A 24,115-nucleotide genomic window follows, 5' to 3' on the forward strand; every position below is an offset into this window, starting at 1 on the left:
GTATCTCTCTCTCTCATCTTTCTTCTTGTCTTTTTTTTGTTTTTGCACATCTCATTACACCCACAGTTTCTATAAGCAGTCTTATTTCCCTCTTCAATACAGCAGATGAAAATCTCTATTGAACCTCGGTCGCTTTCTGCCAAGCGCCATCATAATTGCGATACATACCTACTCACTTCAACAACCCACCACCCACGGCACCACCACCTCCTCATCCCAACTCCCCCACCCTGCCTCCACCTCTCTCTCCTCTCTTTCCGTGCAATATGAGGCTGCCGGCAAGATGTGAAAGAGCGGCCTTTTTGATGTGTTCAATAGGCACAAAGATACTAATTACCCCAGAGAGTTGCACCAGAGTTGTGTTCAGGAGAGATGACTCCCTCTGCAGCCCTTTGCTGCTGCAGAGTGTCTCTGTTGTTTTACACAAGCGTACAGCCAAGCTAAAACGTTTGGCAAACGCACCCACAGTATATAATGCATGCATATAAAAAGCTTAGGTCACATACAGATGAAAATAGATTTGAGTTTTGACAACAAGGTCTGAACTTCTGCAGGTACGTTTACTTTATCTCCGTGAGATGAATCCATATCTGCAGAGGTGTCACCGCTGGAGAGTGGCATGAAATAAAGTGTTTGTCAAGCATTCAGTCAGTGTGTGGGCCACAGTCTGGTCAGGATGATTGCTGAAATTGTTAAATCGTAGCAACAAATGTATAAAACGATGAGAGGGAACCAAGGAGACAGACTAAGTGACTCTAATGTGTCTATGATGATTAATTTTGTGTAGGTGATGGAGATGAATGCAAATTTTAAAAGCCTCTTCAGAGCAAATTCAAAAAGTTTAAGTGGACTTTTTCATCACAACATTTCATACATATAATATGGTGCTTTTTCTTTTTAGAACAAGAGACCCTCATCCCCATAAAATTAATTTAAACCTTTAAATTGTTAAATTCTAAATTCACTAATAACAATTTTCCTTTTCCAAAAGAAGTCTATAAGGAGTCAAAAAGTATTATTGTTTTTAACCCAATCTTAAAATCAGGAAGGAAAACAGAGGATATTTGATGACTTTGACAAACCGTGGATAAAAATCATTACCTACTCTTCAACAAATGAATGTGTCCTGAGGGAGAGTTGATAGGTTGGTGGGTTTAAATGAGCAACAGTAGACTATGGGGGTGCCTGTTATGAAATCATTTTTAGACCAAACATGGTGGGAAAAAAAATATGTTAAAGAAATCTTCCCATTCAAAGTCTGAAGCATTAAACTGATGAATGTAGACAAGTAAGACTGCAGTTTTTAGGTGATATGCCAATGCCATGTTGTCGAACTGTGATTTGCAAAGTTTACACTCTAACTTTTGGACATGTATACCAATGAAATCCTTGGTCAGCATCTGTGATCTAGTGTCAGTTAGTTAGAAGCTGGTTTGGTGCTCCTGCTACCAAAATACACCATGATGTTGCTCTTTCTTCTTATAAAAGTAACACCAGGGATGTTCCAGACAAAGAGAATTGGGCTGAGTCAGACCATACTGACTAAACACTCTAATTCCTCTAATTACAAGCAATGGTTTTACTCAGATGCAGTTAGGATTAGGAAATAATTGAATAACCAATTCATTTCAGTTTTATTTATATGTTACCGAATCACAACAGCAGTCGCCTCAAGGTGCTTTGTATATTTATAAATATATATGAAGATATAAAACTTACACCCGCTGAATTAATATGTATACGTACACATACAGGAACAACTCTGGGTTTTTGCAGTATTTTGTGATACCAGCAATACTGTCAAAATAATGATAGAAGCATCCTCTGCTACATCCAGAATGGTGGATTTTCAAAGATCACGATGTTTTATTCATCTAACAAATGTATGCAGTCAGATATGCTTTTACTGTGCCCATTTAATAATGGTTGCTGTTTAGTCGTTGGAGTATAAACATAAAATGTAACTCAAATGGACTCCTTTTAATTGCATCTATGCTGTTTAATAATAGTAAACCTTTCCCAGTGGACTGGGTTTATTAGGAGCCTTCTGTGTAGACGAGGAGTTGATGTCTCATTTAACTTGAAGTCCATGTTGTTGTTTCCACTGAGGAAATAAAACCGATAGGACACTGAGGATTCTGGTAGTTTGTAAGTCACAGCGTGCTCATCGACACGGGCCGTGATAATGTTGGTTTTTAGTTAATGTTAGCAGGCTGTGAGCTTTTTCAGTTATGTCATTTCCTTTTAATCCACTTCAGTTTTGGCCTGAGAGAGAAAAGAGCAGAGAGATTGAAAACAGAGAGAGCAGATGTATCGTATTACACAGACTGGCCTGGAAGTGTGCTTCAGCACCTTGGACAGCTCCACGGTCTCAGTGAAACAAACTGTAGCTCTGAGTTGTCCAAGCTGACTCCATCTAATAATACCAGTGTCATGTAGAAAAAAATTATTTTTTCAAAATGTCAGGAAATCAAGGAAGGAACATGATAGTTTTAAACCAGCCCGCTACTCTTTGAAACTGAAAGGTCAGATTGTTTTCTCAACCCAAGTTCTCCGGGTGGAGAAAAGTTCAAAAAGCAAAAAGCCACTTACCAATTTTCTTAACTGTTTTTTTCTTCATGCCCCTCCCATCTTTCATTCTTCTTCTTTGTTTTTTTTACCGTTTACCCAATTTTCCTGCTTTTTCATCCACGCAGCTTTTTATTGCATATTCTTCTTACCCTATTGCCTTTTTTTGTGTTTACTCTTCATCCTTTTCCACTGCTTTCCCAATTCTGTTCTGCCTTTTTCTTGTCCACCATTTTGAAAAGTGCCTACTTGTGACTGCTCATACTTTTGTTTTGCAGTGACAACTGTAAAAAAAAACAATAACAAAAGAAAACAAATCACAGTTAGCTCATTTGAATTTCACACCATGATGTGGGACCTGAGTAGCAAATTTGATGGCAACAAACCTGGGTTACAGTCGGTATGTTTCGGGAAAAGTTGAGTCGTTCGGTGAACCGTCACAGCAGGAGATCAAATCCATTACTAAGCAAGACAAGTTTGGCTCTGCTTTGAAAAAATAAATATTTATATCTAATGCACAGCCATGCACTCAAGTGAGGCAACTGTTGAGTGATTAATAAAAATCACCAGCTTCAAAGAAAGGAATAACACGACTGCTCGTGAGCTGCGGTGCCCCTCCTCTCCACCAGCCCTCCCACCTCCCTACAAAAATTAATTGCCTCTCGTAAACCCCTGGCAAATTCCATGTCATCATCCACCCACTGATTTTAATTTGAGGCGAAACAGCTTTCACCATCTTATCTACGTTAATGTATTACTTGGTCCCATGTGACTGGGACCGAGAGCCCCCCCTGCCCCCAACACCTCCCCCACATCCTCTCTGCTTGTGTCTTAAGAGGATTAGGCGACTCTATATATAAAGCACATTATCTTGTCGTTTGTTGCTGGCCAAGTAAGTGTTATAGATTATGCTGCAGCGGAGGCCTCCGTCGAGATTAGCCATGCTGGGAATCTGTTGTGGTTTTCGTAGCTCACCATCAGGCCAGCTGGGATGTGATCTGTAGAGTTGATAGGTCACAGGGCAATAGCTGGAGGATGAATGTGCGTTGGGAAATGGATGTTAAATCACTCTAATGTGGTCTGCCGAGGAGGAGGAAGAAGCATTCAGCTGCGGAGAAGTTAGCCTCGTGTCAGGATGATGTCAGCTTTTAACTAAAAATAAGATAGCTGCCTCTGTGTGAAAAAAAAAAAAAAGATGGATGTCGATGGATTGGTTATGATGCATTATGTGTTTGTGTTGAGTTCACAAATGGGAAGATTGTTGTCTGAATTGTTGCAAAATACTTAGAGCATGAAATTTCATTAGTTCTTAATTGGACCCTCAGCATTAATTGTATCTGCAAATAGACTTAAGTTTTAAAGTTACTTACTTGTTGAAGTGGCACCTTGTTCTAAAATGTATATAATGCAACATCGATCCATCTTTTCTTGTCCTCATGAAAGCTTTGGAAGCCTTTTTGTACTTCCTACACCGATGCAGAATGCATCAGATATAAAGAAGACTCTTTTAAGACATTTAGATTAGCTCTTAAAAGCCTCATCACTGGCGCTGATAGCACCTTATGTAAGATGTTTGTTCCAGTATGACACCATTAGTGCAGGAAGAAGGTGCTGTTCCACAAGGAGAAAAAAAAATCTCTGTAACAAGTCTCTTATTCTTGGTTTTAACAGCAAAATTTACGAGTTCAGCTACATTTTCAAAGTAAAAGTGCAAATTCTGCAGATGGTCAGTGTGAAGCTAACCTCCAGTCAATAATAATTCATCATCGGCACAGAAACTGTTATTACCGTTAAATAAATATAGTCAGGTAATATGTATTCTGCTCTAACATGAAGTGGAGCATAAAATAGAAATGCTGAAGTAGAGCACAGGTCCCCTGAAATTGCACTCGAAGTGGCTTCGATAAATGTGTTTTCCACAACTGGATACCCTTCCCTGCTGAGTAACAGTATCCCACAGTGATTTCTTTCCACCCACTTCCCCTTTCTTTTCACTCTCTTTCGATCCAAAATGGCTGCTGCATTACGTCAACCTCCCTATGCGACCAGCTTTCATGCTCCCATTTCCTACAGGTGCTTAGGTGGCGCGTCAGAGCCACAATGGCGGCTCGAGCAGAGTCTTATTGCGTAGCGGGTTTTATTGAGCACCTTTGGCAGCTGTAAGCCCCCCCCTCTGCAGTAAGGGGATTATTCAGTCTTTGGCCGACACATGGTGATCTCAGCACCTCCTGATTGGATTGCAATAATCCCTTTACACAGCCACAAAACCCTATTACTCTGGCATTAGAGAAGGAGAGAGAGGGGCAGGGGGTAGAGGGCAGTTGAGGGGAGGCATCAGATTTGGACTCTGTGTGTGTGTCTTCTGTAGGACTGTGTGTCTTTCTGCACCCTAAGTTATATACGTGCTTTCTATGTGCATGTGTATATTCTGTCATTTTGTGTGTGTATTTGAGTGTTTGCTTAGTGTGTGTATCTTGTTGCCTGCGTATGTTTCTTTTGTGTCTTTGCAGTATGTGGGTGAACTATTTTTTGTACATGTGACCTTATGAAAACCTTTATGTGTGGTTTCTACTTCAGATGTGTGTATGTGCATTTTCTTTGTGTGCCTTTTGATGGATCGGGCCTCCCGCTGTTGATAAGCGGCTGCGTGCAGGTGGAGGGTCGCAGCTTGTGACCTCCTGTTACATCATTGCTGCTTTTAGCAGCTCTGAGACAAATTTAATAGAGAGCTGATACTACAAGGAAAGTCTGTGCGTTTCAGTAGGGTTGTGTGTATGTGTGTGTGAATGCAGTGTCATGTGTAAAGCCTGCTGTTCAACAGTGAGTATTTTGAGCTCACTTAATGAAACTAACAAGCCTCAACACTTAGACGTTAGCCATTGGAGTAGGCGTGCGCTTGTATGTTAAAAATCACATACGTGCATTTCATCTGGACAGTTCTCCATTTTCTTCCGCCGCGCGGACATCTGGTCAGGTCGACTTCCATTTTTAACAAACTCCTCTCATTTTAGCAGAAAGCCATTAGGCCTTTTTTGGAAGCTAATTCTGATTAAGATCAGTCCCATTTGTAACTGCCACCATAAATCACCGCTGGTACCATTTAAAGAACCGCACCAGCTCATTCCGTTGCCTCATCCATTAAAAAACGAGCCTACCGTCCATATTTTCCGAGCACGGGCTGCTCATTTTCAAAGCTGCTTAAAAAACAAAGCATCACTGTTCACCATCAGATACCATTACCATGACTTTGCCAAGTGTTATGGTTGTATGCCAAAATAATTTGTAGGCAGTTGATCAAAGTCAGTGAATTAATTAATAGGTAATAGGTAATGGCATACACTGCTAAAGATAGGTGTGTCGTATAAAGTGAAATAGCAATATGCATTTTGGCACTAATACTTTGGTTTAATGGCACCACTAGATAATTATTTGCTTTCATTTGAATGTTCCTGGAGAAAAAACTCACAACGTTTAATAAAGATTAGAAAAATGTAGCTTCTAAAATAGAGGATCGTAATTGGTTTAGTTCAGATGGTTGTCATCCTGAACCAGAAATTTTAAGGATTGCCTTTAAAAGAATCAGAATTTTAAGGCATGACCATATTGAGCCAAAGCACAATAAAAACAATTGCAATCAAAGATTATTAAAAGAAGGGAAACCCTATAATGAATACACCGCAGCAAGTTTCATGTATATGAATCTGTCTCTGATGGGAAAGTATAACCCTGACTCACCTACTCTATTGACTCTTTTCCTCCAGTCCTACATGGAAGATCACCTGAAGAATAAGGATCGCCTGGAGAAGGAGTGGGAGGCACTGTGTGCGTACCAAGCTGAACCCAACGCGTGCACCATCGGCCTCAAGGATGGCAACGCGAAGAAGAACCGCTCCGCTGCTGTTGTAGCATGTAAACAATGACTTTCTCTTATTCTTTCCGTTCTTGCCACTGTGTCTTAAAGGTAGTAGTAGTGTACAATGTACAAGTAGATTTTATAGGAGACTTTAATTAATTTATTGACAAAGTATGAACGATTGCCTTCAGTATCAACAAAATTGGATAATACCGTGTTTTAGTTTCTCTAACATGTTTAAAACCTAAAAGGTGTTGCAGTTCTGTTGGCAGAGACACAAAAAGAAAAGACTGCATTACTGGTGGAGCACAAAAGCCATCAGTTCTGAGTGGAACCAAAATTCGGCTGTTACACCTCCTGATGTCAGTCGTCCAAACATGGTGGCATTACTCTCAGCACCTCTCAACAACACTCCCCTTATATTCTCAGCTCAGCCTGTATTATCAGAAACCTGGAGCAGATGCAGCTAGCAGAAGGGTTGTAAATTAGTTTTCTATTAAAGCTCTCCTGCACCGACCTCATCAATGATTAAAATTTCTAAGCTTCTGTGGAAATAGCCCATCTAAAAAAGTGCTGTCCCATTCTCTCCACCAGGCCGAGGCTTAATGAAATCCAGGTTGTCAGCAGGGAAAGCAGTTTGTCAGGAATAAATTGTGCTTCCTATTTGAAGCACCACTGGCTTCTTCAAGAAAAAAAAAAATCTGAACTGTTTTGCCGATCACCGGAGGCTTCGGAGGAGTGCTCGCAAGAGTAGAATGCACAAACTCGGAAAGTTTGTCCCTCTTAGAAATTCACAGGATCCCAGATGATTATGGCAGATTCTCTCAAGGCTAAACGAAGCTCCTCAGTTTTAATTTACTTCTAGAAATCACTAAATGGATGATCTGCCTACCTCACAGCAAACACATTTTCCTATGCAACTCAAATTAACCAGTGTTTGCCCAGTTACCTCAATGGAAAGACATTTTTTGTTTATTTTTTATAGCTCCATAATTCTTGATACAATTTCAGCCTCATTGTGTAAAATATGATCAAAAAGTTCTGTCTCTACCTATAAAAAATAAAAAATACCCTAATTTTCCCTTCAAGGTCATCTTCTCATGCACTTCTGGACTCTGTTCAGTGGGGCTGTTATATAGCTAGAGTAGGGGTGTTGAACTCCAGTCCTCGAGAGCTGGTGTCCTGAAACTTCTGCATGTGTCCCTGCTGCAACACACCTGAATAAAATTTGTAGGGTATCAGCAAGACTTCACTGCATGGTGGCAACCCCCAACTCTACTCAAGTAAATTTAAATAAAAGTGTAAGTTTAATTTAAAAAAGTACTTCTAAAACTACATGTTCATTCACTCTTGAGCTGCTGTAACATAAATCAAATGGCTGAATTGCCACCTCAGCATGCAGTCAAGTTCTATAGACTCTTGCTAATGACCTACTAATTTTATTTAGGTGTGTTGCTGCAGGGACACATGTAAAAGTTTCAGGACACCGGCCCTCGAGGACTGGAGTTTGAAAGCTGTGAGCAAGACATCGACTGAATTTTCTAAAGTGGCAGCCATGCTGACAGCATGCGAGAGTATAATCGTAAGAGGTAGAGCAGCCAAATATATTAATGTGTTTATTTTGCTCACAGCTCTTAATACAAAGGCAACAGTGCACAGCAGAGTTTCAAAACTTTTGTCTCAAGAGTGTGAAGTGTTATGTGAATTTGTTAGAGGTGCCCTACAGACACACAGAGAAAGTTAATAATCAATTAATAAAATCTCTGAGGAAAAGTAAAGAAGAGATTTTCTTAAACAAGTCAACTAGTTTCCTTCTGAGCTCAAAGTAACCTTGTCAAAGCAGAAGGGAATCCACGCTTCATGACATGTTGCCATTGTTACTTATAATCCAGCTTTCTTAACACGTATACAGAGAGAGCCCTCATTATAATGCATATAGCATGACCAAAGAACACTTACACTGCAAAGACGAAATATGCTGAATTCTTCCATTTTTGTTTCAGATGATCACTCCAGAATCACCTTGAAGGTGGAGAACAGCCAAGGCAACTCTGATTACATCAATGCCAGCGCGATCGTAAGTACCTCCTCTGCATTCTAACTCGGTGCTTCACGCCGCTGCTATGCTAGGCTGCCACAGCCCCCACGGGGCTTCACAGAAACAAAGGCAGCCTACCGTTGTCCAATATAAATTTTGATGCAATGCTTGCTTAGTTTCGGTGGCAGCCTCTCACAATATGTATGTTCTGCACCATGAATATTAATGATTGTTATACAGCAAACACCCCAGGTGAGTATTTGCTCTGGGGAGGTGTGGGAAAGGACATGCGTGAGGCTCTCGATTCACTTCTCATTTGTGGAAACAAAATTGATCCGGAGGGTCCTGGGAAACTATTGTTTGTGACCTTGGGTTATGCTAATTTGACACTACTTTGTGTTTACTATTACAGTGTGTCTGCCTTACTGGGGTCTTCTTCTTTTTGGCACGGTACAGATTTAAACAGCCTGTAGGAAGGAAAGGGGTAAGAAAGAGCCATATGAATTCAGTAAGTGAGTGTATCAATTTGGAAACCAGTGTTGAGTAGTAGGTTTACGTTTCCCTTGAGGCAGATACAGTGGTATTCCATTAAAAGCAACAGAAACGCTATGCATTTCAAATCTGGGCGTTACACCAGAACGTGGCTCCGTGTGTGTGCGATTGTGTGTGCGCAGGCGAGAGCATGTGAGAGAAGGAATCAAAACTATACAGGAACAAAAGAGCAACCTTGTCTAATGTTGCAGGCACACAAACGAAGCAACACACGTACCCACATACTCGCTAAAAAACACGCAGTGCACCATGCTGAAACCAAAAAGAACACACAACCTAAAAAACTAACAAGCATGCATGAACAGCTGCACATGTAATGTACCTACACACACACACACTGCAACATTAAAAAACATCCATTCCAATGGTGTCCATGCAAGGTGCTTGTCTTTCCATCGAGAGTAACTGAAGCACCGTGACACAATTGTATGGTGTTGTCCCGAAAAAATAAAATGCTGCACATTCACACCAAAGCAATTATCTGTATGTTAGAGTAGCTGTTTTCTACCAACTGTCGAATGTAAGGTTGATCCATGTGTTCTGATTCGACATCATTTACATGAATTTGCATGATTAAATTAGGTGAGTAGTAATGGGGTTTGAATTGGCTCTTCATTTATTGCATAATGCAGCCGTTGGTCAGCCTGGTTTCAATGCCTTGTGACTTTTCTTCCTTAACTTTAATGTGGAGGATCAAGGATTACCATTTTACATGATGCAGTTTAGACATATAAGGTCGCTAAACTCTTTTTTAGCTCTTTGAGTCTGGAACAACTACAAGTTACGCTAACATGGCAATTCACTAATTAAGCAACAAAAGCTGAACATTTAATTCTGTCTTTTTACAAGTTTGAACTATATTATTGCCATCTTATGTTTTAAAAGAAAAGCAGGAGGATCACAAACTTCTTAGGAACGTTTTTATTGGTTATCCTGTATTTGTTAATCAGAGTTTTACAAATGCTTTGTGTGGCCTAAAGTCCAACGCACACACATAATCAGTCACTCAGTTGCACAAAGTTACTCAGAAACACGATCAATCACTCAGTTCCTCCTTTAACACACAAACACCGTTAGTCTAAAACAGACTCAATAGTTTCCTTGCAGACTCAATCAAACGCACACACTTTCTAAGACATAATCAATCACTCACGTATTACTCAGACACACACACACACGCTTATTTTGGTGCATGTCGTGTGCAGATAACACTGACTTTAAATCAGCCTCACAGTGTTTATTGGCAGTCCGGTTGAAGTTTTTGATTAAGGTTTTAAAAGAGTTGCACTGAAGAAAATTAAAGCAAATATTGCATTTTGTTTCCACTCTCGTTCGACATCACAGTGTGTTAATGCATCAGGGTGTAGCACAGGCTGTCCGTCCTGAAACGTTACCCAGCAAACAGTGCTGCCAATTTCACTGAAAAGAGCTTTTGCGTGTCCAAATGACCTCAGTTAAAAGAAATAACCCAGGAAAAACCAAGGATCTAACACTATATGACAAACTACAACAGCAAACACAAGTTCCCAATGCAAGTTTGCTTGTTATCTTAAAGTGTGGTCACACTTTACCACCAATGTAGATTAGCTTCACCTGTGATAAATAAAATATTTTCAATTTATGGTTCAGCGGGAAGTCTACACCGTGACCTACAACGTAGCCGCAGACCCCTCTGAACCCTTCAACAGAAGTCTAAGTCAGGCGTTATGGGACTGGACTGCAGTATACTCAACTACCAGCCGAACTCACTGACAAGACAGCTTGCTTGTTGGTATTCTTCAAAATGTAAAGTAAAGAGAAAAAGTGGTAAAAAAAAAGGAGCAGGATCAAAGATTTTGACTTGTTATGAACACAAGTCATGACAGAAGTTTTAAAAAGGATCTGCGCATGATGAGTTTTGTCTCAGTGATAGAAGCGTTATGATTATCGTTTCCTAAAATAGACTCACAATTACAACTAATTCACATAGCTGGCAGCCAGCATTTTAACCCCAACACACAGACACACACCAACACACACACAGAGGTGTCAGATTGTAGTAACATCATCAGACTAGTCAGACTCCTTCCTTCCACAGAAAAGACAAAAACCCAATAACAAGGATAATTACACACGTCACATCCTACACTTTTTTCCCTCATTAACAGGAGTGTGTGTGAAAGACAGAAAGACAGTTGTCCTTTCGCAGTGTCACTAATGGTGGGGTTTAATTCTGGATGCACTTTGCGATGTCAAGAAGCATTGTGTCTCCGCAAAGAAAGGGAGGGTGGAGAAAGAAATAAAACGACAGATGTCAAGAGTAGAGAGCCCTCCTGGTGCGTCTTTCCTTCTCTGCTCATCTTTTCATCTTTATAGTGACTCTGCATTTTCTCCCAGCCTGCTGTATCTTCCCCTACCGTTTTCATCTTCATCCATCACAAGGTTTCAAACTTTACAATCTCTTTTCTGCCTTACCCGACCCTTGTCTTATAATTTCCCAGATCTTACCACTCTGAATCTTCCAGTTTCTTCTGTGTTTTTTCTAAACCAGGCTCTGTATAGGCAAGGGGAATATTAGTGCTTCATTGCAGTCGCGGATCTGAGTGAAATTCTGAAAACCTCTTATGTGACTGGAAGGCAATAGATTTTAGCTTCTGATGCTTCTAAGACACTCATATTGTGTAACGCTTAGTTCTGCTTACTGGGTAGAAATGTCTCTCGCAGACATGACATAAATATTCAGGTACACGGACAATCAAATTAAATGTTTTCTGTCATTTTGCTACAAGTCCAGCACTGATGTTAAATAATAACCTCGAGAAAAAAACTAAAAGAAATATATGTAAATGACTGTCCACATATTTTCTTGGCCTTGAAAAGTGCACTTCTGCCTCCAGCTATTTTTTGTCCGTGATGCAGTTCTCGCCGTTTTAATGAGCAAAACTCGCTGCCACCGTGTCGCCTTTTCTCTCTCTAGGTAAAATTATTTTAAGTTCATTAGAAGTGCATTATTGTTTGGCATTCATAAAAGGAACAGAGGGCCATTAAAGACAATTTGGTGTGCGGAAAAACCCCATAAATTATCTGTCTTCCCTCTGTAATTGCTTCCAGCTAAATTGGTCAGCCAATTATTACATTTACTATACAATTTGCATGGTAATTGGCAGGGTTGTCACTCACTTGCTCGCGAATTCAGCTCACGTTCATCTCCTGTCTTTTGCTCTCGACGCCTCCGCCACCCTTCTGGAATTTTCATTAAGTTAAGGAAGAAGTCTGAGCTACTCTGCAAACGCTAAGCTCCTTCTCTAAGAAGCTTCTAGCCATGAATTTCAGTACTTTAAACAGGGGGAACATTTTACTAACGCACTTAGATTTGCTCATTTCGAAAGCACTGATGATTTTTCCTTGTGCATGGCGTGTGATGATTCATGTCCCCTCATTAGTTCTTAAAAGTGTCTGTGAACGAGGTATTTAGCCGTTTTATGTTATATTATATTGCGTCCGATATCAATTTATTTTTTACACCAAGAAAAAGACACACTGTAGAACATTCCTGGAGGCCCATTGGAGCATAGTGTTTTTTTTCCATGTATGGACAAAGATCAATTTTGTAGAATTGCTTTTCCTTATTTGTTCATGTCAGATGTGTGTAGTGCCTAAACCCGGAGACACAGAGGTGGATTGTGATGAACTAAAAGCAAGCCATTTATTAAGCATGGAAAATACATTACGAAAGAAACTGAAAACTTTCAACTACATTTGTGAGACGTAAGGCTAGGGCTCGCTGGGAGACATGAGAGGAAAGTGAGCTGCCACCCCGACAAAGGCAAAAGGAAAGAGAGCAACTATACATATACAAAAGGGTGATTAGAGGAGTGGAGACAACTGGAGAAAATGAGACATGGCTAAAAAGAATCATAACAGACGAGCAAAGGAAGCAAAATTCAAGACAATGCACTAGGAACATGGGCTCACCAAAATAAAACAGGAAGTGAAGCTTAATACAAAAAACTTTAACACAGGAGGAAAGAACGCTAAGGGAGGAACTGAGAACAGACTAGCTTTATTGTCATTGTAACAAATGAAATTAAAGGTGCACACTCATTAGAAAAACACAAACATAAACACATGCGTGCACACACAATAGACACAGACATAATGTCCTGTTATCTGGATCTATTGCACCCATCCCTAATTGAACAAACACACTCGTGTTATTGCTGTGATGAGTGTGTTTGCTGTTGGATGAAAGCTGTTTGAATCTGTTTGTCCTGGTTTTGAAGAATCTAAACTAAACTACACTAAGTACTACATGAAATTAATGTAAACATTACATAAACCCAGAATCACAATGAACAATTAAATAAGCAACTCCACTGCTGAGTTTGCTGAGGTTCATTTATGTCATTTATTTTTAAAGACTCAACATAAGCATTGTAGCCATCACATTCTTGGTTGTTTGGCTCGAGAAATGACCATATTTGGATTGACCCTATTTAGCACTGAAGTGCTAAATTATCAGCAAGCTGAGTTAGAGTTCCCGACCTCCTTAGGCATTAACATCAGCACAAAAACTATATCCTGGGAACTTCATGGCATTGATTTCTATGGCCAAGCAACTCCTGTAGGTGTAATGTGTATGTGACCCAGTACTTTTGGCCATATAGTGTATCTGCCAGTTGATAACATAGACATAAAATACTAGAATGAATTAATTACATCAAAACTGGAGCACAAACTTACAACAGTTAACTGAACAGCAAGTGATAAATAAAAACATAAGGCCATGACCTTAAAGGGACTACAACTACAAGCATGGTGCAGCAATGTTTATTCTGCTGCAAAGCTGTACATTTTAACAGTCTGCCTGTTATCTTTTGAAGCCAATCTCAAGTTGCTCTATCTGCAGTTTTTGGGACTTCTCCATTGGCTTTATTTTTCTAGACCCAGAAGTTGCTGCTTAGATCAGGATGATGACAGAAACTAGGATGAGGAACGTTGGACAATATCAATATGGTATATCAGGAATGACCAAAAACAGCCAGGAATGCACAAAGATTTGATTATTAAACCTATGCAAAACTATCACACTTAAGTGAAAAAATACACTTAATGTAACAACTGGAACAGCCGTCATTCTCGCTGATCGGAATAAACTTTGCAAATGTCTGTTATTCTGTAGACTTACAGGATAAGATGACCAAGGTCAGAGCCAATGATTGGACTCTAATTTATCCTTTCTTCTCAGATCTGAGTTGACCTTGCTGTGCTGTTAACTTCCTGAGAACTGTGCAACATTTGTTTTCCAGAAATGATCCAAAATAATCATGGGCTTTAAATCTAAACATTTGAGACAGGACAAACATGAATTGTACCATTCAAAATGAGCCATCCTTGATAAATTTACACCCTCTTGTCCTTTTTCCTCTCCCCACAGATGGATCACGATCCCAGGAACCCAGCCTACATTGCCACTCAAGGTCCCCTGCCCTCCACTGTGGCTGATTTCTGGCAGGTAAACACACACACACACACACACAAATACAAATGCATTCACATACACTCATGAAACAAAAATCAATACAATCTCCTCTCTTAAACAAGAGTTAGCCGATTTTTATTAGTGCAGCAAGTCACACAGGAGACCAGCCATTTCTGTGGATGTCATTATTAATCTTTCCTTCACCATAACACTCACTAGCCTCACCACCACTGTTTTTACACACACACACACACACACACACACACACACACACACACACACACACACACACACACACTGGCCTTCAGTGGGACACATTGTTAATGCAGGGGGTAGCAAACTCTTTTCCCACTGTCCCAAATGTTGGATTGGGTTTGAATCTGAGACCAGGAGATCAATAAGTTATTCTGGCCAGTCTTGGTGTTAGGTGTATGTTGAGTGGAGCAGCAGGGAGGTTGGAAGGAAAGGTCCCCTTGTCAAACAAGTTATATCCCCGCTGGATTCTCACTTGGGCAGACCAAGGAGGGGCACAAAGAAAAAGAAATCTCAGGCTTGCATAGAGTCACTACACTACAGAAGTTCCAACTAATCCAGGCAAGTGAAATATAAAAATCAGTTCATTTGAAATGAGCTGTGTGATATTCATTTTTTGTTGAGATGTGAAAAGTATCCAGAAAAACCAAGAACACAGAATCCAAATATTATTTTCTTGGTTAATTTGGAAATAAATCCCATATTACCACTTTTCTATTTTCTTAATAAACCTTAGTTTTGTTGCATACTGTGCTCTCGATTAGGCTCGCCAATTATTTTTTGGAAAAGGCTTTAAAAAGTTGCGATTAACACAAAACATTTTGTAGGTACACTGTCATTTGTTAAACTGCCCATTACCACAGCGAAACTGTTTTGGTTCCTGTCATTCCACTGCTGTTAAAAAGCATGCGTGCTTAGCCAACCCACTCTTTATAAATAGAGACTGAATAAAATAAAAATGTCAAATTTGGCTTCATGTGAGCAGTCAAGACGAGTGGGAAGTGCGGTAAGATGCGTGTGCACAGTGGCACATTTATGATTACACAAAAGTGGAACTAAAATAACTTTAGTTTAACAGTCCAGCAAAGTAAGCAAGCAAACAAAATGCTTGAAACGAGGCAGGAGAGGTGAGAAGTTAGGCGTGTGACTTCCGCCTAACAAGCTGAATTTCCATTCAACTCAAGCTGGGTTTCCGTAGTGACAGCGGTGGCGATGTTGAGGTCTTGTCTGGGGGAATGAGAGCCCTATTACACCACTACTCGCCTCCTCCCTTCCTTCTTCCTTTCCACTAATCCCCGTCCAGCTCTAAATAATTCTTTTTCAGGGAAGGAAAAGTGTTGGTTGGTATATTGGTCCTGTTCCTCTTTATTCACACTTTACACCAACATTTCTGCAACGTCCTTCTGTTCCATTTCTGTAGTCCAAATCTTGTTTTTGTCTAGAAATATCTACATTTTTGAGTGGTACAGAAGGCCAATATAAAAAGAAAGGACAGTCAACTTCTATATCTGCGAGAGTGGTTTTAGGATGGATGCCCTTGACCTGAAAGAAGTGCACATAATGTAGTTCACATAGGAGTCCCAGTCCTTAAAAAAGCAATAGACTTTCTAAATAGATGTGAACGAGAAGCCACAAAACCAATATGGGTGTCTAAGTATCTCCATATCAGTCCGCAGGCCTTAGCCTGTAGCTAAAAAGATCATTTAAAGACTTTATCTAAAAGCCTCAGACGATTCCTGCTGCTCATCATGGATTCATCTCAGGTTCATTAAGTAGCCTCTCCGTGCTTTACAGGCTTCTGTACTCAGGCTTTATTCAGCCTTCATGTTGTGTTGAGGCCCAGTTGATTTAACTAGCATTACTGTGTCTTATCAGATTGCTTAATCAAGAGCCAGCCAAGGTTATTACACTGGAAAAAAGTCCAACATCTTCAGAAAGTTTATGTACACAAAACGTTCTAAAAGAGCACGGCACACCCTTCACTTTTTTTGTGGAAAAATATGGGTTTAAATAAATGTAGCTTTTTAACAAACCTTGAGTTTTAAAGGAGGGAGCTTTTCCTCCAGACAGCAGCAGCAGCGGAGTTCGCACCCTGTCAGCTAAAGCAAATTAACACAATTTCTCAAAAAGTGCACCGTCACATTTTTAGATCCATGAGACTAATCACTGAAGCAGGGAGGACTGAGAGGAATAGTGCAGAGAGGCGCAGTAATTCAAAACCCACCGCAATTAACATCTGCTAAATCTTCGGCAAGGTGTGGCAGCGCTCATGACCGAGCGGCAGGTGCGGCCATCTTTATAATCTAACCCGATGATGTGGGAGCGGTATTGTTTTATGGCTTCTATTAACGGCTGACTGTTACCTCTGAACAGCGTTGAATGGATCTCCTGAGCAAGCCCACCCTCCGGCTGTGAGAATATGACTGCCAGAAGGAAAAATACGACCACAGGCGGGTCTCAGATGTGGAACGACCCAGCTGGGGGAGGGAACAGCCTGAACTGCTACAGCAATTACTTGTCACAAAGCTTTACTTCCTTGTAGTTGCTCACAAAAGTTGGAAACAGCAAGCATGTTTCAAACCAAGATTTTTCTTTTTTTTTTTCCCTCGCTCCCGTGAAACAAACACCTCCCTTTCCAAAATGATAGCTAGAACAAAATTTGAACTAATGATGGACCGATATCCAAGAGAGTGGGTGAGTGAGGACACATGTCAGTGTTACTGTTGGCAGGTTCTGGGAGGTGTTGACAGCTTCATATGAGATCTTGTTCCAAATCAAGCTCTCCGCTCCTTCAAGAACATGACTCCTACTCTTAACGCTTTACTTTTGATTAAACTTAGAAGTTTTCAAAGAACATTAAGTAATGCAGAATATTTAGACTTTTGAGAAAGTTTATCTTAAGTGCTGCAAAAAAAGAATAACATACATGAATTCGGAACAATTAAAAACTAAAAATTCATTCATTCTTGTCTCTATCAAGAAAAAATCTACTTCATTTCAAAGGAATAAGGCCTTTTTAAAGAGCTACAATCATTTACCTGCCTGTGTATTTTGTTTGCAGATGGTTTGGGAGAATGGCTGTGTGGTCATCGTTATGTTGACACCTCTTGTTGAGAGCGGGGTGAAGCAGTGCTACCATTACTGGCCAGATGAAGGATCCAACCTGTACCACATCTACGAGGTAAAAGAAACTCAAAGAAGATCTGTTATTATTTTCTGTCACATATATATGTTGAATACAAATGTCTGAAACTTGTCTTGATTTTTGTTGTGAATGAGAACGAAAATCCTCTCACATGTTGTTCAAATCTGCTGTTTATGAAGGGCAGCCAATCAGAAGAAAGTCTTCAATTAGACATTGAAAGGTGCTAAATTGGCCTGTTTCAGGGCTGCACCAATGCCAGTGTACGCTGAACATGATTATTTAGGATGCTACACAGCTAGGCGTTAGGCTACAGCAGTTTTATTCCATTAGCATCTGACTCAGTATAGCATGTGTTACATCCATCTCCTACTCAGGGAACTCAGCCCCACCCCCCACTATAAATATTATGTGACTTTTAGGGCTAATTATCGTATGAACTTGACTGTGACCAAATAAAAAATCAAAGATTATTTATCACAAAGGATTATCGTCTTAATAAAACATGGGATATTAAGTTGTCTTCCACTTGTAATCAGTCAGTTATCACGTGACGTCTGTGTTTTTGTCATCATAATTCAATTTAGAAGTAATTTACTCTTCTGGAATTAGTAAGTGCATAAGCCGATCAGAACATTTCTCGACTACCATAAATTTCATGCATGGGGAAATACATGTCTGTCTCCTGCATCCTTCCAGGTGAACCTGGTCTCTGAACACATCTGGTGCGATGACTTCCTGGTTCGTAGCTTCTACTTGAAGAACATGCAGACCAACGAAACGCGGACCGTCACTCAGTTCCATTTCCTGACCTGGCTCAACCAGAACGTGCCGGAGACTAGCCGAACACTACTTGACTTCCGCAGGTAGGGAGCTTCTTCAGAAAGTTTCAGAAAGCTTAAAACAAAACAGCCCACTCTCGTTCCTGGGTCATCTAAAGCTGCTGGGTTTGTTTCCAGTCCTCAGGCATCAGAAACATGTGTATAAAGTCATTTGGCCTTTTTTAGTTTTCAGTGCACAAACCTAACAGTAAAAGAAAAACTGAAAACATCTTGGGGCAAAACACAAAGGGAGTCAAAAACATGGACCAATAACTCTCTCCATCCAGTTTTCTTTCTTACGAGGTGCCGTGGTGTTTACAGCAAGACCATCTGTCCTGCTTTAAGGGTGAAGGTTTCCTCTTATGCATCATAAATGACCATTGACCCTGTGCCGGGGTCCTTTTCACTGTTATCTCTTGACAAAATGGAGAAAAACTAAACAGCCATGAGACAAGGAGCTGTGAAAAGCAGCATTGTTATCCCTCACAGCGATACTACCTACCTTTGACTTGACTCCTACTCTTTAACCATGGCCTGCACTTTGTATGTTTTTTAAACCTATTTTTCTATAGTATAGTATAAAAGTCTTCTTTGCAATTTGCTTAAAGAGTTACTTGAAACTGATTTTCACTTGAAATGCATAAAGTACTTAAGCCAGCTTTTAATGTTGATAGAGAAAGCACTGAGGTTTCAGAAGCCATCAAAGAAACTTTTTGGAAGTTCTCTTCAAAGGCGCCTTTGGAGCAAACCCACTTTGATAACAGCATTCATTTCCACAGCAGAGCTGAGAAACACCTTGCATGATATCATTCAGGAAAAATCGCCACAGTCCGTTTCTTCCCTCGTCTTTTGCTCCGGTAGAACAAAGGCAGCCTACGTTTTCATTTTGTAAGTGTACATAAGAAAAACCAAACTACAGAGCAATGGTAGCGGAACATTTGCTTTTGTGTGCATGCTGTCAGTCTTCTCCACATGTAAATATAACAAGAAGGTACGGATGGGAGAAATATTACATAAATAAATGTTTTTGCAGTGCTTTGCGTTTCTTTTTTGTTTGTTCTGCTTGATATGTTGCAGTGCTTGACTAACTGGAACTCTCACTGATCCTTTTCTTTCATCCTGTGATGAATAGGCTAACTTTCAGGAGCCACACGGCCTTTGGTTCAACAGCCTCTTCCGTTGTCCTTAAGTTTTGGTGTATTTGTTAGCCCATGCAACTTATCTGAAGGTTCTCAGAATTCACGAGTAGGGCATCAGAAGAGCAAAAAAGTCAGAAATCCAACCTTGCAAGCAAATCTTCCAATGCACCTAAATCGCTTTACCTTCCAAGGCTTGAATTTTGTATATGCAGCTTTATTACAGTTCAGAAACTGGTCAGGCTGTGCCATATATTAAAATCCAGTAGGTCATATGCGTGATGGTTCTTCTCTGGCATTTTATTTAAAACAAAGATAAAGTGAAAGAGTCTAATAGAAGGTCCTGAAGTTGTTTGTTTTCCACCCTCCTCCTCCTTCTTGAGCCACAGAGGCTTTGAAAGGCTTTCGTGATTTCCTTACAGCATAATGGCTTCAAACCTCGCACTTCTCCAGGAGTTTTGACTTGTGATCCTGAGGTGCAGGCAGAAAAATATCTATATATCCTCTAAACATCCTGGGCGCTTTCCACTCGATAACAGTGTAATTCAAAATGCATTGAGGATACTCTTCCAAAGTGATCCTTTATCTCTGGCGCCTTTATAACTGCTCTCCTCCTTTTCCCCTTCGACCTCTTTTAAACTGATATACTGTATTGCCTATTAGGTGTTAGCCGCCCTGGCCCCTTTTCTCTGATTCACTGTGGATTTTCTCAAGTGATAGACCCCAAGTCAGGTTTATATATAGGCCTGGTGTCTCCATTCTGCTGGCGCACATCAATTAGGTGGGATATCAAGAGTAAGAGTTTGTGGTCACTGCTATTATAAAAGGGTCTGGTGGGCGTCACCATACACCATCAGTTAGGAAATATTGCCTTTACTCACAGGGCAGCTGGGTCAGAACACAATGAAGAAGGCACAGAGGGAGATATTTTTCACTTTTATTACAGCAGATATGGTGCTTTTGTAATAGCAACCTGCCCTTTTCTTTATTTTTTGGTGTTGCCTTTTTTCACCTCGGCGATTTGAGGATACCGGCTGAAGTACCTCTCCATCATTTGCGCTTGTGCAGGCATGTTGTTCACTAATCACACCGGCCTGACTGACCCGAAGCCTTGCTTACAACTCCTCTCTGTCCTTCCCCCGTTTTACCAGCTAACTTGCGGTTGCCAGTGTCATTTTTGTGATGTTGCAGCTAGTAATATAAGCCCAGTTGCATAGTCACAAAAGTGATCATTGGAGACTGTGACTCTACAACCAAGGGGCCTCATGGGCCCTCCCCCCAACCCACCCTTTTACTTCTCTTTTTCCCGGTCTTCTCCTCCTCCCCTTATTTTCTCCTTCTTCATCTCACTCCTCCTTCTCTGTTCTCGCTGTGCCCAGTGACCTGAGATGACCTCTTCCCTTTTTGCTTGCTCATGGTTTGCTTGACTGCCTCCGGTCTCCCCTCCTCTCTCGCCATGCTTCCTTTTCCTCTCTTGGTCGCTTTTGTCTCTCTTGCTCCTGCCCGGTATCTGTCTCTCCTCCCTCACTTAGCTTTAGTCTATTTCTTTTTTCTGTGTTGCCTGGTGATTCCTGACTTAGGGTCTAGTACTTTGTCCTTATATAAACAATAAATAAAACTTATGTTTGGTTTTTTTTGGGGGATTGTCCAGTCATTCATCATATGTGCTGGTATCAGATTCTTATAGTAGCAAAACATAACCTTGAATTTATTATACATGTTTTATAAACCACTTTATTATATACTACTACTGGAGTAAATCATGTAAAATAGCCGTCCATCAATTTTCTGCCACTTATCCTACGTGCAACTTGGAGATTTACAGTATATTTTGTTGTGGACGCGTGTATTTTAACCCAAACTGTGGCCTTTTCCTATATGAGTAGTTTTGTTACCTAATTCTAACAAGTCAGTATATAAAAATAAAAGTCTAAAATATCATACTAGCCAAACTCCAGTCTGCCAGGTCTCAGACCATCAACAAAGGAAAACATTTCTTTCCAACCTGCTAATGTGGACTTTGCTGGATCTTCTGCATGCAAAGGGGAACAAACTTTACAATCACTTCTATGAGACTGGGCTCCCTCCATCTAGATCCAGCTGATTACACAGTACAGGCTTTGAGCTTTATAAGTCACTTTCACCTTTGCTTACTGGATAGGTTTAGGCACTGAAACTGTATGGTTAGGTTAAGGAAAGGATGAGGGTCTGGATTAAAATGTGCCCCTTTAAACTGAACCCGGTGCATCACAGAACTTGTGCCAAACACACTTTGTGTGTGTGAGATGCCAGCTTTTTCAACAACATGGCAGTATTTGACTGAAGTCACTGAAACATATGTATATAGGCTTAGTTGTATCAAATAGGCAGATCTGGGACCAGTTTCATAATGTGGAAATTTGCATGCGTTGTTTACAGGCAGATTGCAAATGGTGGCAGTGTGGCATTTCATGAGTTCTTGTCTCTAAAAATACATTTTTAAGTGCTGTAGGGCTGCTGCGTGTCGATGCATGGGTTGTGTAGACATTACTGTGTTTGAAATAATGGAACACACCCAATTAAAAACATGACCTCATATTGCAAATGTGTTGATCGGAGAAATGTTGACCTTGTTGTACATTTTTGGTGGTTTGCAGACAACAACCGGATCTTTCACAATATTGATCCAAAAATGCTAATGCGTATAAAGAGCGGGCATATTCTAAGTCTTTCATTTCTGTCCGTCAGCTTGCCAGTCTGTATCTTTCACCATCTCTCTCTGTCGTCATCCACTCCATTGATTTTTTTTTTCCCACTCTTTTCTGCGCCTCCCTTTCTGGCTTTTGATCCCCCTCTCGCTATCTGGCTAATATCTCTCTTATGGGGCATTTCCTTTGAATCTCACGCCCTTCTACACACCCACACCCCGACCTCCCACCCCGCCTACTGGCGATTCGCTGCTGGCTGTTTCCATGGTTACATCACTTTTGATTGTCTCTAGTGAGGTCTGACTTTTCAATTTTAGTGGGGCGGTGGATGAAAATGTGAGGGGAATTTTGGTGATCAGCCTTTGTGTTTTTTAAAACTCAAGCTTGTGTAATGTTGCTTGTTGTTTGCCCTGCAGGAAACACCAGGTAAAACCCACTGCTTATGTCATTTATTTAGCTACAAAGTGACAATTATATAATTATACTTGCTTTTTTTTTGCCTTCTTTTGACCTCATGTAATAATGAGATGTATACATTTTTAATTCAAGTGCAATAACTCAGGATATGAACAATGAGCAAGACAAATAACTGATCATTACTTTGTACTTTGTACTTCCCTCTACACCCTGTTTAAATAAGTGTTTTTAAAGACAGTTATAAATTTTAATAATTAAACATAAATGACCACAAAAACTTCAAGTTCAAGTAAGGAAAAGCATCAAAACTGCACGTTTGAAGCTTCTCTCTCTGACTGGTGATGCATAATGGATTATGAAAAGGCCACACACATACACACAGCGTACCTTCACATAATATGTTTCAGATGAATATTGTTATTTTGAGTTTCACCATAAAATAGAATCAGAGATGATCTCCAGCTGGGATCAAACTCGGCCTTTCTGCTGCGTTCTCAGATGGAAACTGTGAGTTTGTGCAGATCTGCTCACTGCTCTGTTTTTTGATGAACAAGGTGCAAAGTTGTTGTTTTTTAACCCCAGTCTTTAAAAAGAGAGAGAGAAGAATGTGGTGTTCCTCATACTGTTGATGTTTTTTTATGCATGGGTGACAGCAGCCACAGATTGTCCTCCGTTGTGGAATATTATGATGATTTTCTTTCAGATTATAAATGTCTGTGCAATTCCTCATGGTTGTGTTCAACTATACTGATTATGAAATAAGAAGAAGTAAAAAAAAACATGTACTATTTCATTTTGCGAATGAAGCATGGCTCTCTGATCTTTTGAAATTTGGTTTAAATTAAACTGTGCAGCACTATTATATGTGCTAGAAGCAAACAGTAAAGCAGGTTTTTGTAACAGCATGTAGATTATGGTCTTACTACATGAGACTATAAATTCTAATAATACAAAACCCAGTTCGGAAAAAGATGTCATTGTGTAATATCTAAATAAGAACAATGCAATGATTGATTGACATATTTTATTTACAACAGAACACAGAAAACAGATCAAATGTTTAGATTGTATAAATGTGACATTCAAAAATAAGTCATTCAGAATTTGATGGCAAAAACATGTTTGCTGTAATATCAGTCTGTGGACATCTGGGGCAGGCAGGATAGTTCAGCATCTGAATTCTACTTCAAAGCCATGCTGTTGTAATGATGCAGCATGCAGTTTAACATTGTCTTGCTGAAATATGCAAGCCCTTCCCTGAGCAAGACGATGGGTGTTGATCTAAAACCTGTATATATCTTTGAGCACTGATGGTGGCATTCCATGTGCAAGCTGCCACAGGAGTACTAATGCACTCCGATACAACCAGAGATGCAGACTTAAAACTGAACCTTTGAAGCTAATGAC

General features: G+C 40.2%; 1 protein-coding gene across 1 annotated transcript in view; it reads left to right on the forward strand.

The window, feature by feature from the left end:
- Positions 1–24,115, forward strand: part of LOC102205351 (receptor-type tyrosine-protein phosphatase N2-like) — a 214,455-nt gene that overhangs the window by 169,441 nt on the left and 20,899 nt on the right. Inside the window, exons 15-19 of the mRNA XM_005740735.2 lie at positions 6,330–6,477; positions 8,425–8,498; positions 14,428–14,505; positions 17,567–17,686; positions 18,347–18,513. Coding sequence (XP_005740792.1) covers positions 6,330–6,477; positions 8,425–8,498; positions 14,428–14,505; positions 17,567–17,686; positions 18,347–18,513 — 587 coding nt within the window. The remainder of the gene's footprint in view (positions 1–6,329; positions 6,478–8,424; positions 8,499–14,427; positions 14,506–17,566; positions 17,687–18,346; positions 18,514–24,115) is intronic.

Source organism: Pundamilia nyererei, unplaced genomic scaffold (genome assembly GCF_000239375.1).
Source record: "Pundamilia nyererei isolate P.nyererei 1_Seehausen unplaced genomic scaffold, PunNye1.0 scaffold00103, whole genome shotgun sequence".
Lineage (NCBI taxonomy): Eukaryota > Metazoa > Chordata > Actinopteri > Cichliformes > Cichlidae > Pundamilia > Pundamilia nyererei.